The sequence below is a fragment of the Apteryx rowi genome, unplaced genomic scaffold, assembly GCF_003343035.1.
Source record: "Apteryx rowi isolate R43461 unplaced genomic scaffold, aptRow1 scaffold_409, whole genome shotgun sequence".
Lineage (NCBI taxonomy): Eukaryota > Metazoa > Chordata > Aves > Apterygiformes > Apterygidae > Apteryx > Apteryx rowi.
Genome location: NW_020450614.1, coordinates 495,440 through 511,660, shown reverse-complemented (window position 1 = coordinate 511,660; position 16,221 = coordinate 495,440). Strand labels below are relative to the sequence as shown.

The following is a 16,221-nucleotide window of genomic DNA, read 5'->3' as shown; positions in this document are numbered from 1 at the left end:
GCAAAATTAGAACAAATTTGAATATTGTGAATATTCAGTGGAAATTACTAGCTTTTCATGAGACATGGCTTCATGGTCCATAAATTTATCAACTTCCGTAAGTGACTCTTTATCTAAAGGTACCATCTGCCAATCTGCAATACTGGGGTACCAACAGATTTCCTAATACAAGCATAGTGATGTTAAATATTCAATAACTCCTATTAATACAGTAGAAGATTCAGGCCTTAGCCTTGTATAAAAATATGCTGTCAAAAAGCTGAAAAAAACATACATATCATCCAGTTCTACTCAGTAAAAGCAGCTGCTAGGGTTACTTGTGCCCCAAAGCAGCTTTAATTTGGACATGCTGTATATCACCATAGGACTACTTGACCAGAGTTGCAGTATCAAGAAATATTTTCAGGACTATTCAGTCTCCATTAGCAGTTTCTCCAGGATATATTAGGTACAAACTGGGTTTCCTTCAACATCAATCATTCATGTTTTCTCTTTCATCCTGTCTCTGCTAAAATGGGATTTTCATGGAGGCCATGAAATTGCAAAATCTAGTCCATTCTTATGGCTGAGCTCCATCCTTTAGGCTCCTTAGCGGTGTCTTGCAGCAAAGGCTAGGGCAAAGAACCCCTCCCCACCCTGCTCTTAGGGAACACCCGTTAACGCTCAGTATTGCGCCTTTCCATTCAGTAGTTTCCTTTTTCTTTTTTCCCCCCCTTTCCCCTGTATGGTTCAAGACTGTTTATCCTTGGCATCTCCCTAGGAAAGGGTATTTCTGCCAAGTTCCCCAAGGATGGGAGCTGCTTGGTTTCCCAAGCGTGCAAAAGCATCACCTCCTCCAGGACCAGCATCACAAACTAGCTGCTCATGACTTTCACAGACACTCTACCGTGCTACCAGAATACAAATACTAGTTATACCTCTAGTAGTTCTCTAGTTATACCAGAAGTCTCTTCCAACCTGAATTGTCCTATTTTGTTATTACTTTCACATACCAATGTGAAGGTGGTGAGACCTGAGGACCCTTTCCTTCTGCAAATACCATAAAGCCACAAAGATTGCCCCACTTTGCTTGTTGTGAAAAGGGAGAAAGGAGGCACTTTAAGGAGAGCTGAAGTGTTCTCAGGAGGTGTAGCTGGTGAGACCAGCTGGAGACACATGTGACTTGGATGCTCTCTGAGACCTGGACTTTGCTGACCCAAGAAAAAAAATTCCCCAAACAAAGCTATTCAAAATATAATCAAAATGCACCACAGCTTATGAGTCTTACATGGTCCAACTCCTTCATAACAGCAATCAGCTTAGTTATCAGTGTTCTTTCTTGATCACTTTACTAATTATATGATCCTGCTTTTCTAAATAAACTCCCAGAATTTCCTCCCTCTGATTTGACAGGGTGCTTCTCAGGGCCAGTATTTCCCTCCATTTAGCTAAAACAAAAAAGAGCTTTCTCTTTGAAAGTATTCCAGCATCATGAGATAAGTTTCCTTCCTCCTTTTAATAATTGCACAGTTCCCCAGAGGAAAGTGTCAACAACATTATTTCCTTCCAAATTCTAAAAGAGTTACAATGTTCGTGTGGGTGGTGAGATTAGATTACAGTCAAATTAATTGTTAGTTTCAAGCTTTCATTTTTCAGGCAGCAACCTCAGCTCCCATGAACTTGTTGCTTCAACTCACCAGTGATCTGTATTCACCTTTCCCACTTCTCTGCCTGAGGTGGTAAAGCAACGCATAAAAGCTGGTAAAACATAGTGTCATTTAACTGGAACCCACAACCAAAAGGCATAAAATCTGGTACTTAATATAGATGTTGTACCTTAATTCTCTACCAGTAGGGAAAATGTTCCCAAGAACAGGGTATAAGCACATGGAGAGAGACACAAGATTACAGGCTCTGTCTTGAAGAGTGTAATTTGAAACATAAAAAGAAAAGCCAGTGCCACCACTCCCAGCACGGGGGTGAAGGAAGTAGCAATGAAGTCTGCATGGTGAGCTGCTCTACCTAGCTGACCACTTTGTTAATCCAGCCCATTTGGACATTTTCTTTGTGAATAAATAAGTGAATAAATAAAAACAGCTAGTTCCATCTGTTATTCACCCTAACCACAATAGGATGGATTGATAGCTTGCAGAGTGGGTTTCTGAGGAAATATGGAAAAAGTGTCCTTCCAGATTAATTCAAGGACAGCACTCTACGGAGTCTGTTACCCATTTTTCAAATGTTCCTGTGTTTATTTACTGAAACAACAGGAGTAATATGACATCATAAATCTTTTAAAAATTGAAATAGTAGTGCCAGTCTTGAAAGATTAATAATAAGGAATGCCTTTTAGAGTGTGCTCATGAAAATGTAATATGAATGATTAGTGGTTTGAACATTAGAATTACAGTGTATAATTGTAATGTTATTGCAACTGTATAGGAGCCAGTGATCCTTTAATGGAATACAGTGTGAATTTAATTATTTACATGGAAAAATCAGTGCTCATAAAGTCACTGATTGATAGACCTACAGTTTCCTATATCCTGCAAATGTTATGAAGGGGCAACGTTGCTATCTATGCAGATACACTCAGTCCACGTTTGTTATTTATTTAGTTTTAAATCCTACCCTGTAGCTGACCCATTTTGCACTGAGTGCCTAGTTCCTAGAGAAAACTGAATGGTCATTTTTTGGGCAGTCTTCCTGAGAGGCCTATCAAGGGTGTTGCAGTTCATATAAAAGGATCTCCTGATCCCTAAGTTAGAAGCTAGGTACTTTGCTTAGGTGCTAGGGCTATTTCCCAGTGAAGAGCCAAGTGGCAAGGCAGGGTGCTTTGCCCTGTATTGCTTCTTTTAGGGTGGTTTCAACACTTTTTGGTAGAATCGCATCCAGAAAACGCACGCTTAAAAATGTATACACACTTTGGTGACCCATTTCCCTAGAGTGGCTTCTAAGCATACAGTCACTCAGGAAAAACCCTAGGACTTCTCCAGGTGCCTTTATAACGCCAGCAGCATTAGAAGAACGGTTCCAATCAAGCGAAAGGCATCCCGCGCCTGCACAAAAGGGAGGGCCCCGCAGGTTCAGCGCCTCTGCCCCGTGCTGCTTCGACCCGCCGGGCTCCGGCCGCCCGCCGGGTGCGCCTGGGGGCGGCGCAGCTGCCGGGGCTGCGGGCGCTGGCCTCCCGCGCCGCCCTCGCGGCCCTGCCGCGGGTCTGCCCCGGCCCGGAGATTCCCCTCTCCAGGCTCGCTCCCCTGAACACCTGATTTGATAGCAAAGGAGAGAAAGGAGGAGGATTTTTTAGATCCTCTCAGTCCCAGCTGAGGGCCTCACCGCAAAGCTATCATCGGGCAAACTCGGCAGAGCGGAAAGCCCTGCTCCGCTGGGCCCGGCGCCGGGAGCCGGAGGGCTCTGCCGGCTGCCCCACGCGCCCCACGCGCCCTCCAGCCGCTGCTGCTCACCCGCGGTGTTGGGCAGCGCTGGTGCGAAGGGCGAGCACCTAAGCCAGCCGAGCGGCAAGCGATTCCCGCCTCTCTGCTGGGAAGGGCTGGCGCATCAGCGAGCCCCCAACTCCAAAAGCTCCTGGTGCGTGAGCCTGCCCACGGGCATACGGCTTTTGCATGCAAGGAACTGCAAATGCACTGTGGAAGAGCACATTTGTTAACACAGTTTATTGGCACACTTACTGGCAAAGCATACATAAAATACAGTTGTATTATATAACACACTGACTCACTGTGTCTTTACATGATGAGTTGAACATATTAATATGTAAATGAAAAAAAATTAGTTTCTTTTATAAAGTTTCACATAAATACACCGGAATCAAAAAAAAAAAAAGAAAAAAAGAAAGTAAAACAAAAAATGTTTTGAGGGCTTTACAAAAATATTATACAAGAAATATACCATGAATAGAAATAACAACAAAGCCAACTCAGATACAATAATAAAAACACAAAAGTTTTAGATTTATTAAGCTGCCCACAAAGTTAATGGATTACATGGCTTTAAAATATCTGGATCAACAGCAATTTTACAAAGCATAAACTCTCATAGGACTGGGTGTCTTTTTCCACATAAAAATATTTCTCATGTCTTTGATGAAAAAAGACATTTCTTGTTTCAGCACTTATATTTAATGATGGAAAGAGTATCTACTGACATCAGCTAAATGTAAATTAAAAATGCTGGATCCTTTAAATGATTAACCAATGAAAGAAAAGTTAAAGAAAGAACAAAAGTTACTTTAAATTACTTTTCCTTAAAAGCTGATTTTTTTTCTGAAACAAGAAATTTCAGGTGCAAGTTGAAAAGCAGAAAATATTTTACAATTGTAAAAAGTTTTACATAGTTATGTTAATGAGATCCTGAGCACTGATGACTTGTTAAAATATGGCCATTGTTTGATGAGGAAAAAAACAACCCCTCCAATAGAATGCATTGTCAGAAATTTGCCATGAGATGCTATATAATTTTCAATTATTTTAATTGAGGTCAGTGCCAGTATCATGTTGTGTGTGAAAGCTTCCAAGAAATGTATATGGAAGCTTATACATGATTTTTCCCTAATTAAAAAAACATCAGAGAGCTTTAGTTTAGAAATAGATACTGTATCTGTTGAAAGGTATTTTTGTTCTTTTTTTTTTAAAGAATGCTGCTAAACAGTAATTAATAACCCACTGACATACATTCCAGCAGGTATTGCTGCAGAATAACCTATTGGGAAGCTTGTGGTGTGGGGTTTTCAGATTTAGTCTCCTGGTTAGCAGGAGGTTTGCTGTTCCACGGGCTGTTATTTCCCAGTGCAGGTGAATTGTTGAAATCTTCTTCATCATCCATGCCATTTGCTGCATCATACTGTGTATTCTCTAATCTAGTGATAAGCCTTTCGTCTTCATCCCCAAATTCGCCTCCCATCAGAGTTGGTTCTCCTACCACCATCACATCCTGTGAACAGCACCCAATATTTGTTATATGGAAACCTTGAGAGAGAAAAAATCAACTTAAAAAAATCATGTTAGAGAATTTGCATGTCTTAATTTTGTGATATTCGTACAACAGAGTTAAAAGTTCCTGAATAGTAGGAACCAGGAGACAGGCTTATGCTTCATTTCTAGTTTACATAAAAAACTGTTACACTCCTCTCTAGCTGCATGCTCATGGCTCTGGATGTCAGAAACCCCAGAACTGAAAAGCAGGTAGACTGAAAAATGCGCATGTGTTTTAAAAAAATAAGCAGGCTGTGAAACTGGCTTAAGCTCCTGCTTGAAATGTTTAGCCTTTATCCAGTATTTCTTTTCTGAGCTGTTTTATTTGGAAAGGCACCAGGGTGCATCTCAGTTGCAACTCTGTGATATTCCTATTTTAAAACTAGTTTAAAAGAAACCACATTTCTTATTCTCAGACTTTTCAAATGTGGAGCACACCACTCTAATAAAGATGGTAACTCTCTTATCCTTAGCCAGCCAAGCCCTTTTACGCATCCAATATACTTGACATTCTGCTACTTAATTATGGTAATTAATTTAGGTAAAGTTTTTGATAAAAACAATGTTCACACTGATTTGACAATTTGCATAGCTAATTAAGTCATTAGCAAAAACCTGCTGATTGCCAACAAGCCCTGAATTTACCATCTGTTATTTCATGGTGCCTGTCACCTAACTCCATGTAGGCAACCCTGCTGCCAATCTGTGCAGTAAGAGGACCAATCTGTCCAGCTGGTACCGTAAAAGGAAGATGAAGAGTGCTAATTATAATTACACTGATGAAGCTAGTAGTCATCAAAAACTGAAGCATGCAAGAAAGAAAGAATTCATCTAATCACTGCTTTAAGTACAAATTGTCCTTCCATGAAAACAAGTAAACCGCCTACTGTACTCCAGTGCATCACAGATCTGCTGCAAAAACCTAACCAGCATGGGATAGAAAGGTGCAAACTTGAGGCTGGAAAGCAAAGGTGCAAAGCCAGAGCGCCCTCTCATTCTCTCTGTTCAAAGGGAAATCAGGTTGCTGTGCTAACCGCTATGAGAAATATGTGGGATGCATCTTTTCATTCAGCTCAGGTGGCAGGGCATCAGATAACATTTGGTAAAAGTGCAGTAATTCCAGATATCTGTCTAGCTTTGTACCTGCTGATTTAACAAGCCCTTCAAAGAATCCTAGAGAACAACGGATTCATATTTTAAAGGATCTGTTCCTGCTTATGAACGTAAAAGCATTTGTAAAAAGCAAACAAAAGACACATGTTTGCATATAATAAGACTTTTTCTATTAGATATGTACTTCATTCACCATGAAACCATACAAGTCACTGCCTCTATTTACACTGTTTCTTGATATCCCTTAGCAAAGGCTGACATGCTACAGAAGAATGCTTAAATCACAGTTTCAGCCTGTGCTATGGGAAAAAATTGTGAATAGATGGAATCTGTTACATGATTTCTTCCTTACATTGTCCGTATTTTGTTACTCCATATATCAGTAAAATATTTCGTTAAATCAAATCACCACAGAGCTTTGCAACATAGAAGTTTAAAAGACCAAGGTGTTTATAACAGAAAGTTTATTCTAATTCATTTCATCCCTCTAAACAACAGAAAATGTATAGTTTGCACTGCTGAACCAGACCTGACCCCACTGTATTGCGAGAGCAGTAATGACAAGAGAGACCCGGCAGAGGACAGCAAATTGGATTTGAGCGTGCAATGTGATATGGCAGGCAAAAAGGACCACAGTGACTGAAATACTGAATCACAGACCAAGGTGGCAACAGCTGCTCTTACTTCAGCGCTTTCAAGCATGGACCTCAGATGCTGCCTCAAGTTCTGAGTGTTGCCGTACCAGGGAGAGGTCAGCAACTTAGATGAAACATAGGGAAGTGCAACAAACATAATTACAGGCCTAGAATAGCTGGTTGGGGAGGCCAGGTAAAAGAAATAAGTATGTATTATATTGACCAAATCATTGGGAGGGGTAAACATGCTTAATAACTACAAGTGCTGAAAGGAAGAGGATCGCTTTAGGCCAATCTGATGAAATATTAACTACGGTACTAAGATGACATTAAATAAAGGAAAATGTAACTTCCACTGGTAAGACAATATTCCTGTTACTCAGAACAGCAGACTGAGGATTAATTATCCCAACAGAACAGCGATAACTCTGCTGCTCAGGTCACCTAACACTGGACTGGGGAAAAACTCCATCTGTGATAGGAAACAAGCATGCATCAGCGGGGAGATGCTCAATGACCTTGTAAGTATTTCCATCTCTAATTTCTGAGTCTTTGCAAATATTATTCCTTTAATATAATGACATCCACTGAGAGGACAGTTTGCACTTATATTTCTCTCCATGCTACTGGGTATGTCTCTCTCTCTCTCTCTCTGGGAATTAAACTGCAATTATTCTGAGGTTAGTGGAGTTTTCTCTGATTCTATTTAAAAGATAGATATCACAGCATTACTCATAGGACATTAAAAGATATATATTATATATATATATTCTTTACAATCCTGCCACTTATAGTATGTCAGGCAAAAATACTTTCTCAGGAAGTGCACATGCTGTTTCCTCCCCAAAGAGGATTCTGCTCCTCAGACTGCAAGCTGAAGACCCCACCGACTGAACCCCATTGAACCTCCACTCACTAGTTCCCGTGCAATGACCACCAACCTCTGAGGAGGACTGGAAGTGACTCCTTTTAGAGCCCCTCAATGCTTCTCCTTAAATTGGCCAGTGGGGGTCACTGCTGTTGAATGACACAAGGCTCCATCCCTCCCAGGGTTGAGGCTGCAGCTCTGGAGTGCTCCTAGCTCCTGCTCATGGAGTGAGAAGCAGAATCCAAGAATTAAACCCTAGTCTCTTGCATGGCAGCACACACTGCTATGGCCTAGTTATGGTAGCACATATTTGACTAGATTATTTTTAAAAAGATTTAGACTGTAGTCACTCAATCTTATTAATTTACTCTGTGATTAGAAACAACAATTTTTGGTCATGGAATGTCTCATGATAGCACTGTAAATAAAGCAGTGGATGTTTTACATTAGGTGATAGATATGTACTATTTAATAATATAATCACAATAGCAGCTTTCATGTATAGCATACCTTTCATCCTGCAAGATCCCTAATTGCCATCCAAACTTAAATTGATGCATACAAACTACACACAGAGATCACTTCATACGCAACTCAAATGCAAATACTTCTATTTAACAGACCTGCCATTTCTCAGGCTTCATCTTCTTTATACCTAACTTCACAGTTTTGCTCTGCTCTGCTCAGTTACATAACTAACCTTTTTAACCTGGTATTTTAAAAATGATCCTATGGCTAAACAATGTCTTACTGGAGTCCAGAGGTACAAAAGCAGAGTGGGCCATGAAAAATTCCCCACACCTATGTCTGCCATCTTCACTGCTGTTAATAGCTTAGCTCAGTGTGTGACAATGATTCGTTTATAGCTCAAGTGTCACAAGCTCCAGAAGGACACAAACACTGCTTCACCAGTCTGAAATAATTAAAAATATCTGAAACTATCAAGCATTTTGTTCAAATAAACCTCATACTTCAAGGACTGAAAGTTGTGCTCATTTTAGCAGCCAGAGTATCTTTAAGTGCTAAGCCAAAAGAAGGGTACCTCTTCATTCCTTTCTTCTTTCCTTCCTTCCTCTTATGGAATTGCGTTAGTGGTGATAATTTTGATAATCTGACTTCTTAGCTCCTTACCAAAACAATTATTAATGACTCACAGCCCTATTTCTGCCCAATCCATTAATGGTCACTACCTCCAAGATAAAAACACCAGCCTGACATTTGTGCAAAAATGATCTGTAGAAACAGAACTGATTTTAATTAGGTTTCAGAGTAAACACTTTCTTGAGTTGAATAGTTATCTTTCATATCTCATCACAGTGCTCTCTCTTAACTTGACATTCTGGTCTTGTTTGGAATATTTTTCCTCAAGCACAACAACCAATTTGCTCACTCTTGTCTCCTTCAGGCTAAATCTTAGATCCTGAATTGCACAGTTTTGAGAGATGGGGCAATTTCTGACACTAATCTTCTAGCCCTGGAACTGTAGCTTTGGGTACTACCACATCCATTACAAAAGACTCTAATATCCCCTGTTTCTGAAACTTGTAAGAAATTGTAGTGTTCCTTTTCACATTAGCAGCTATATTTATGGATTTGGCTTTTGAGGAGCTTATAAAGAATTACAAAGAGAAATTGAGATTATTGAGGTATGTAGATCACTGAAGGAGTGCAAGGAGGCTCTAATTATGACTCTGGATGTACCAAAGAATATCTGATTTACTTAGTGGAATGGAGGGATGCTTTATTCTTTCCAACACCACTGATATTTTACTGGGTTCATGATTACAATATTACACGCAACAGAACTTCATTAGTAATTGAAAGCAAAATACACCTATTAATTTCTATGGTTATGGCTGGGAACAGCTTAGAGTAATGGTGCTTAGACTTTGTGAGAGTTGTGCATTGTTGTCAAATTTCCAAATTCAAATATATCAAAATGGATCAGTGTGCACAGTTTTCATTAAACTTAGCTGAAAGCATTATTTAAGTGATATGGCTCTATGGACCACTTTTGATTATCTTGCCTATACCTGTAATCCACAGATCACAGGGTCAGGGGTCTGCACACATGGGCCTGGGCTTGCAAGGAAGTTTTTATTCGAAAAAGAGAAGAATAAGAAAAATGCAAAGAAATCAGATCTCAGCCTGTGAAGAAGGCTTGAAAACTGAGCAAGAACTTGGGAAAACACTGCAGCTAGCTTCAAACATGAGAGGAAACCAGTCAAGTGTTGCCCATCTTTGCTCTTTGGTCAGACCAAAGAGGAAAGTGGTAATTATTCAGGTCTCTGTCCAACAGTTTAACATTTCTTCCAAAGATCAGACATGATCAAGATCATGAACAAATTTGAGAGCATGTCAAATGACTGGAATCTGCTGAGACTAATATATCTGAGGGAATTATAGATTCTGAATCCCTGTTTTGTCAACTTTCTTAACACACTAAACAAAAATCAGTGTTTTTGTGAAAGCACTGGAAGTAACTTAGTCTGCACCAAAGAGAAACTAAGAGAAGCTAACTTCTGGTGAGAAAAATGTTTTGTATTTGTACTATTGGAGAGACTTTATTGGTACCTGGCTGTAAGTCACCACAGCATGCTACCTAAGTACCTATAGGTTCAAGTCAAAAGAATCACTGAGCAACTAAGGACTAGGGTGTAAAACTGCAACCTAAACTCATGAATTCTGCAGTGCAATCATGTAGCACACTGGCTAACTACATTTGTTTAAAGAAAGCTCCCAATATGTAGGAAAAGTGTTAAACAGGGCTTTGGCAGAAAGAGTCATATTGGCAAGAGGAGATGCTGAAGGTGCAGAACCAGTAGGGTGACAAATAACAGAATCAGAGAAACCTCCACATTACAAGGGAAAATGAGTATAAGAGAGCTCAAGTGACCATCAAAAGGGCAAAACTTTGTCTTTTATTAAGCAGGGTTGAAGAAATATAAAAATTAGAGATATGAGGACAAACTGAGAATGACCCTTTTCAAATCACTGATGAGACGGAAGATACATATGATCCCACATGCATACCCACCACTGGCAGAGACCCTTAAGATGCTTTTGAAGACTGTGTCATTAAACATGTATTAAAATGTGTCAGCACATTCAAAGTGCTAATAAATTTAAGGCAACACAAAGGGCACAAATGATACTGATGGATTAGACTTCAACAGCTGAACTTTAGGATGCAGTGCCAGCCTGATCCACCCATGGAAATACAACCATGTGGTTTCACTTTCTGGACTTGTCTCTCTAATGTCAGTAAAGTCCCTGCCTGAAGAACTGATCAGAAAGTATGTTGGTGGAGGACATGGCACAACCTCCTTTTATTGAAGAAGAATGTGTAGGTGGCAAATACCGTTTCACATTACTGACTAATGTTTGGTTAGCCCAATGTACTTATCTGAATATCTAGAAAGGACTATGGGGAAAATGGCAAAGCTCAGTGAAGTTTCAAACTTTGTCTTAGCTGATGGTACCACTTTCTGGTCACTGGGCTGAATGTGGAGAATTTGCCTCTCTAGACATTACTATAGCAAGAGGAGTTAATGATATGGGTGAGAAACATTGATGAAGGGTATGGTAAGTTCACATATCTGCCAGAGTGTACACAGTATCACTGTAGGAGCAAAACTGAATAATTACTATGTCCTAAACCAAGAAAGATTAAAGTAGAGGCCAAGGAAAGATTCATTTACTATCAAAGAGAAACTAACATAGAAACATAAAAGTGACAGGAAATAAGGAATTGGACTGTATTATGGTAGAAAGACTGTCTTTGCTGGCTGGGATGAATCACTGGAGAAGAAGAAAAAGCTTACATCTGCAGTAGATGACTTCAAAGTAATCCAGGTTTGGTGTGTATAAGAGCTCACTGTTGGGGTTGTCCAGAGAGAATGATATGGGGAAAACAGAAGTGAAACCAGCTCTGCTTATGAAGGTCATCTGGAGACAGAACATGCAGTGATTTCATTCCTCTTATCTAATAGTAGGGGGAAGAACACTTTTAACACTGAAAATGCTTTCAGTAGTTTTTTCTACCAAGCAGGAAAGTCCTATTCACAGAAAGCTCTATTACCAAATGTAACTTTTACCTAGTAGAAAACCATTGAATTGTATTTGAGTATATCTTATGTTCTATTGCATATAGAGCAAATCAAGCATTAACTACCAACTGATTTGCTCTTAGGTGAAGTTAAGACAAGGAAACAGAAAGCAAGTTACTGCTACCTGGACTAACTCTAGACACAGTGGCATGTCTGTAGTTAGGTGTTGCCCACTTCAAAGAATGCATGATTTTGAAGAAACACAACAACATTTCTGTATTTAAGTTAACTGAAAACTGTTGAATAGTTTTACATCGAAATATCCTACAGCTAAAATTATTTTAAGTTCAGTCTACACTACAGGGTAGCCCAACCATCAGTTCCATCTGGTTTGCTTGGGGAAGCTGCTAGCACGACAAATCAAACAGCTAAGCATTTTCCACTATGCAGACTGAAAGGAGAAGTGTCCTGAAAATGGAACTTGGTCTCCATACCAAACAGTTAGGACCATCTTTCTACTGAGCAAACCATACTGAAAAATATTCACTATTCAGCATTCTGAAAGTCAATGAAGACTTAAAATCCATCCCTCAAGTAATGGTAAACTCCACCATTATGTCTCAGAGGTACAACTATCATTACCATCAGCAAGAGTAGCCTTGACTACTTCATCAGGCAGGAGTAGCCTTTGCGTACCTAAAGTCAGCTTCAGTAGGAGTGACGGATAACTCTCAGAGGGCCCAATTACACTCAAATATACAAGTACACGTGGCTACCACAGAAGCTAACAAAAGTCAACATATCTCCAGGGAAGAAGAGGCTTAAGAGAAACAGGGGATCAGATGCTGGTTCTACTGAACTGAACTCAGGGCAGAAAGTGATTTTACTGTCTTTGAAACTTGGAGACAGCAGGGAACTAGCTGGTTGCTCAGTTTTACACCTAATTGCTGTTTTTTCTTAAATATGGCTGAGTATTGATCCAAGGGGTGGTTTTGGCAGACACAATCAGTGAGGCAGAGTGGTCTCTGACACCAGGGGATCAGGTAGCTGGCCTTCTGACTGCTTTGTGCTGCCAGAAAAACCCAGAGATTCCTATATTAGAGAAAGAATCTGACTCCAGGGAGGGGAGCCATGTGAAAATTTTAATATGACAAGGAGAAAATATGAGTTTAATGTGCTGAAGCCCAAAGCTGCTGTAAACTACTGGATTGCTGAATCAGTTGCTAAACAAAAATCTTATTTGATATCACTGGTATTAGTCCACTCCCTTTTTTATCTGGGTAGTCAAGATTTTTAGGAAGTGCCCACTGTGTGCTATTGGAAGAGCTATGTGCTTTGTCAGGCTTCAAAAAAGCCTAGCCCTTTTTATCTGCTGATCAGATTTCCAATAAAAATCCCCGCATGCTATTCACCAGATACCACATTATAGTTCCTATAATGTCAAATTAATTCCACTACCTTTAAAACACATGAGCTACCTCCTTATTGATTAAAGTACACTTTGTCACGATTTGGGGTTCGATTACACCTATGCAGTGAATAAGACAATAAATATGACTGATAAAGTGCTAGTACAGTTCAAGAAATGATTAGGTGTTTCCCTGTGTAATTAGGATGTCAACAGTTACAGCTAGCAGGGTAGATAAACTGACACCCATGTTTTAGGGGATCTACCTTCTGCAAATGGAGTGGTTTGAGAAAGAGATAACCTCTGCAGGTAAGTTAGTTCATAACCTGTTTCACTGAAGCATCTGAAACAGGCACCAGTTAGAGGTAAGATAGGGATGTAGACAGACCAGTGACTGCTCAGGTCTGCAACCCTTACGTTCCACAGTGACTCATGCAGACAGGAGTCAGAAAAACACTATCGGTGCTCAGGCTCTATCTAAGAATAGGAGGCCCAATTTGATTCCCACTGCTAGTGGAAAAACTCCCTTTGTCATGAAGGGGAGTTGGCCCAGGCTTTAAAAAATTACATCTGTTCCTCAGGACATGCCCTGCTTGAGGGGATTCATTCATTAAAACTGCACTGCAGAATGGATTCTTCACATTTTTTGACTAATTCCCCAGCTTTCACAGCATACTGTGCAAGATTGCTTTTTGCCTGTGATAGTTTAGGCTCAAGAATGCACCTTCTTTACAACATAAGGAAAGAATTAAAGCACTGTAAGTGATTCAGGCCTAAAAGGAAAGTGAGACTTACAGGTACCTGACTTGATAGACTCAGGTTTGCAGCAGCTGACTTTTTCTTGCTGTTGGTACTATTTGCATTGTTCCCAGCACTGCTGTTGGAAGTGCTGCTGGTAGAGTTTTTCCTTTTCCTCCGTTTGGTTGTCGGTTGTCTTGTGGGTTCTGCTGCAATAAAGTGGTAAGAAGCAAAGCAAATAGCAGATATTGTAAAGTATATACTAGAATGAACCATAAGCAGAAGTGCTAAAATATTTTCTCATTTAGTTTTAAATTCATATGTTTACTACTACTACTAGTACTACTCCTACTACTAGTGGTTAATTTAGCTTTAACATACAAACCTTAGAATATTACTTGAACCAAACCCAATGAATCTGCTTTCAATTTTGTGTAAAGAATTAACAGAGTTCATTCTCCAAGAACTATCCATAAATATGTCTGAAAGCATCTTATCAATAGGAGCATCAGGGTAACAAGATGTTAAAAGGGGTGGTATAACTTACTGAAGGCCACACCACAAGCAACAGGCAGTGCTAAATAAAAATACAGGTCTTGTTATTCCTGTGTTGGCCACATCCCCAGATGACTGCTAGTGACAAAGGATAAAGGGAGCTTTCTACCATATTGCTGCCATCAATACTGCATACAAAAAAAGACCGTATCATTTCCTTCTACCTCTGATGCGGGTTTCATCTTTAAAACTGACTTTCCCACAGGAACATGTTAAGGCATACTCAATTCCATTTCTCTGTGAGGCTTCAAATTTTAGACCAAATCAGGATATTTACATGACTTGTCTTAAACTGGAAAAGAACAAAGGTGACAACTGCACTTTTCATAATTTAGCCTGGGTATCCATGTGAATACTTTTAAATAGACAAATTTTTAATAATYGGAAAATGAGTGAATTGTTATATTGGGGTGTAAGAGGAGGGAGATTAGGTCCAGGGCTGTTAGTAAAATTATTTTAGGCTCAAAGACAACTAGTTAAGAATTGTAGCTATAATTCCAGAGTCACAGCAGGAAGCTGACTTACACAAACTATGAATTCTAATGGAGCCAGTGGGCATTTTACATTCTGTCTACACATATTTTTGTATTAAATTATATCCTATACATAGTGAAACCATCTGAATGTGCATATCTATAAATCTTGCTTCACGTTATGTGTCATCAGACTGAAATTATATAACATCAGAATAATTTTCAGGCTTACTTTTGGAACAGCGTTAATTCTTATTACTTCTCTTTATCAGTAGATTTGCAGTAAAATTTCCCATTACTTCTATATTCATTTAATTATAAAATAATAAAATACTGGAAATCAAACATACCTGGTGGTGCCACCATTCTCTGCCATTTTTGAAACAAGCAAGTCTTCAAGCAATCTCGAGGACTTAGATTGTAAGTTTTATGTCTTGACATCAGTTCCTGCATTGGCTCCAGTATTACACACAACTGGAAGAAAAAGTCAAAGTAGAATGATTTCATCTAAGCAATGATTCAATTGCTCAGTATTTACATAGCTGGAAATTATATTCTTGGCTTTTTTTGCCTTGCTAACAATATGTTTCATACAGCTCAGTTTAATCTGCACTGGGATTGCAGGATCAAACTCTGAAAGGAGAAAAATCTTGTTATTTAGTATATAATAGTATATAACACTATAAATACTACCTTAAGTATTAAAAAAAAATCAGGTAAACATCAACTCTGGTCTTTCAGACTACAGAGACTTCAGAAAAGCAAAAAAATTTCATGTCTGATTGCCAAAGCTGCAAAGATGAATTAATAAATAATAAAATGCTCATAGCAGGTTATGGCTCATTACAGTATAGCAAAATGTACACATAATGATCTCTGACCTTCTACACTCCACAATAAAAAGTTCTCATGAATAAGCGTTATAAACATGATCTTTTATCTTGCTATTTCATGCAAAATAATTTAAATAATTTTGCTCCCTTTTTGTTATGAGAACTATACATTGCTTTCCCATCACATTAATGACATTAATGACATTAATGTCCAAGAAGGGAAGCATTTTATTTTCCTTGTCAGCTTGAATACTCTATTATTTAGAAGCTGGAGATTTTTTGAAAACATGGACTTTCAAGCAGACAGCTTCTTCAAATACAGTTGCTTCTTACATATTTTCTATCTGTTCACTTAATAATTAAAATCACTGTTCATTGCTTTTTGCTCCTGTTAGCACAGCAGATCTAGCGTAACGAACAGAGGGAGCTGGTTTCTATTCCCTCCTGTTTATCACCACAGAATCATTTCCAGTCAGTTAAACCTTATGCAAAGCCACAGAAGACTACAGAACTGCACACATGTAATTGAGGGCTTACTCTGACTTGCAGAATCATTGTTTTCTGGTCATTGTACATGAG

The 16,221-nt window shown here is 39.2% G+C and overlaps 1 protein-coding gene across 8 annotated transcripts in view; it reads right to left on the bottom strand.

The window, feature by feature from the left end:
- Nucleotides 1-3,638: 3,638 nt before the first annotated feature.
- The window catches only part of LDB2 (LIM domain binding 2), a 221,679-nt gene continuing 209,096 nt past the window's right edge, over nt 3,639-16,221 (bottom strand). The window contains exons 6-9 of one of the 8 annotated variants that reach the window (XM_026075667.1): nt 15,160-15,283; nt 13,839-13,987; nt 7,660-7,802; nt 3,639-4,929 (exon numbers count right to left, since the gene is read on the bottom strand). In XM_026075667.1, coding sequence (XP_025931452.1) covers nt 7,698-7,802; nt 13,839-13,987; nt 15,160-15,283 — 378 coding nt within the window. In that variant the 3' untranslated portion in view covers nt 3,639-4,929; nt 7,660-7,697. Of the gene's footprint in view, nt 4,965-7,659; nt 7,803-13,838; nt 13,991-15,159; nt 15,284-16,221 lie in introns of all 8 variants that reach the window. The other 7 variants (XM_026075666.1, XM_026075668.1, XM_026075662.1 and 4 more) reach the window with 7 other exon arrangements.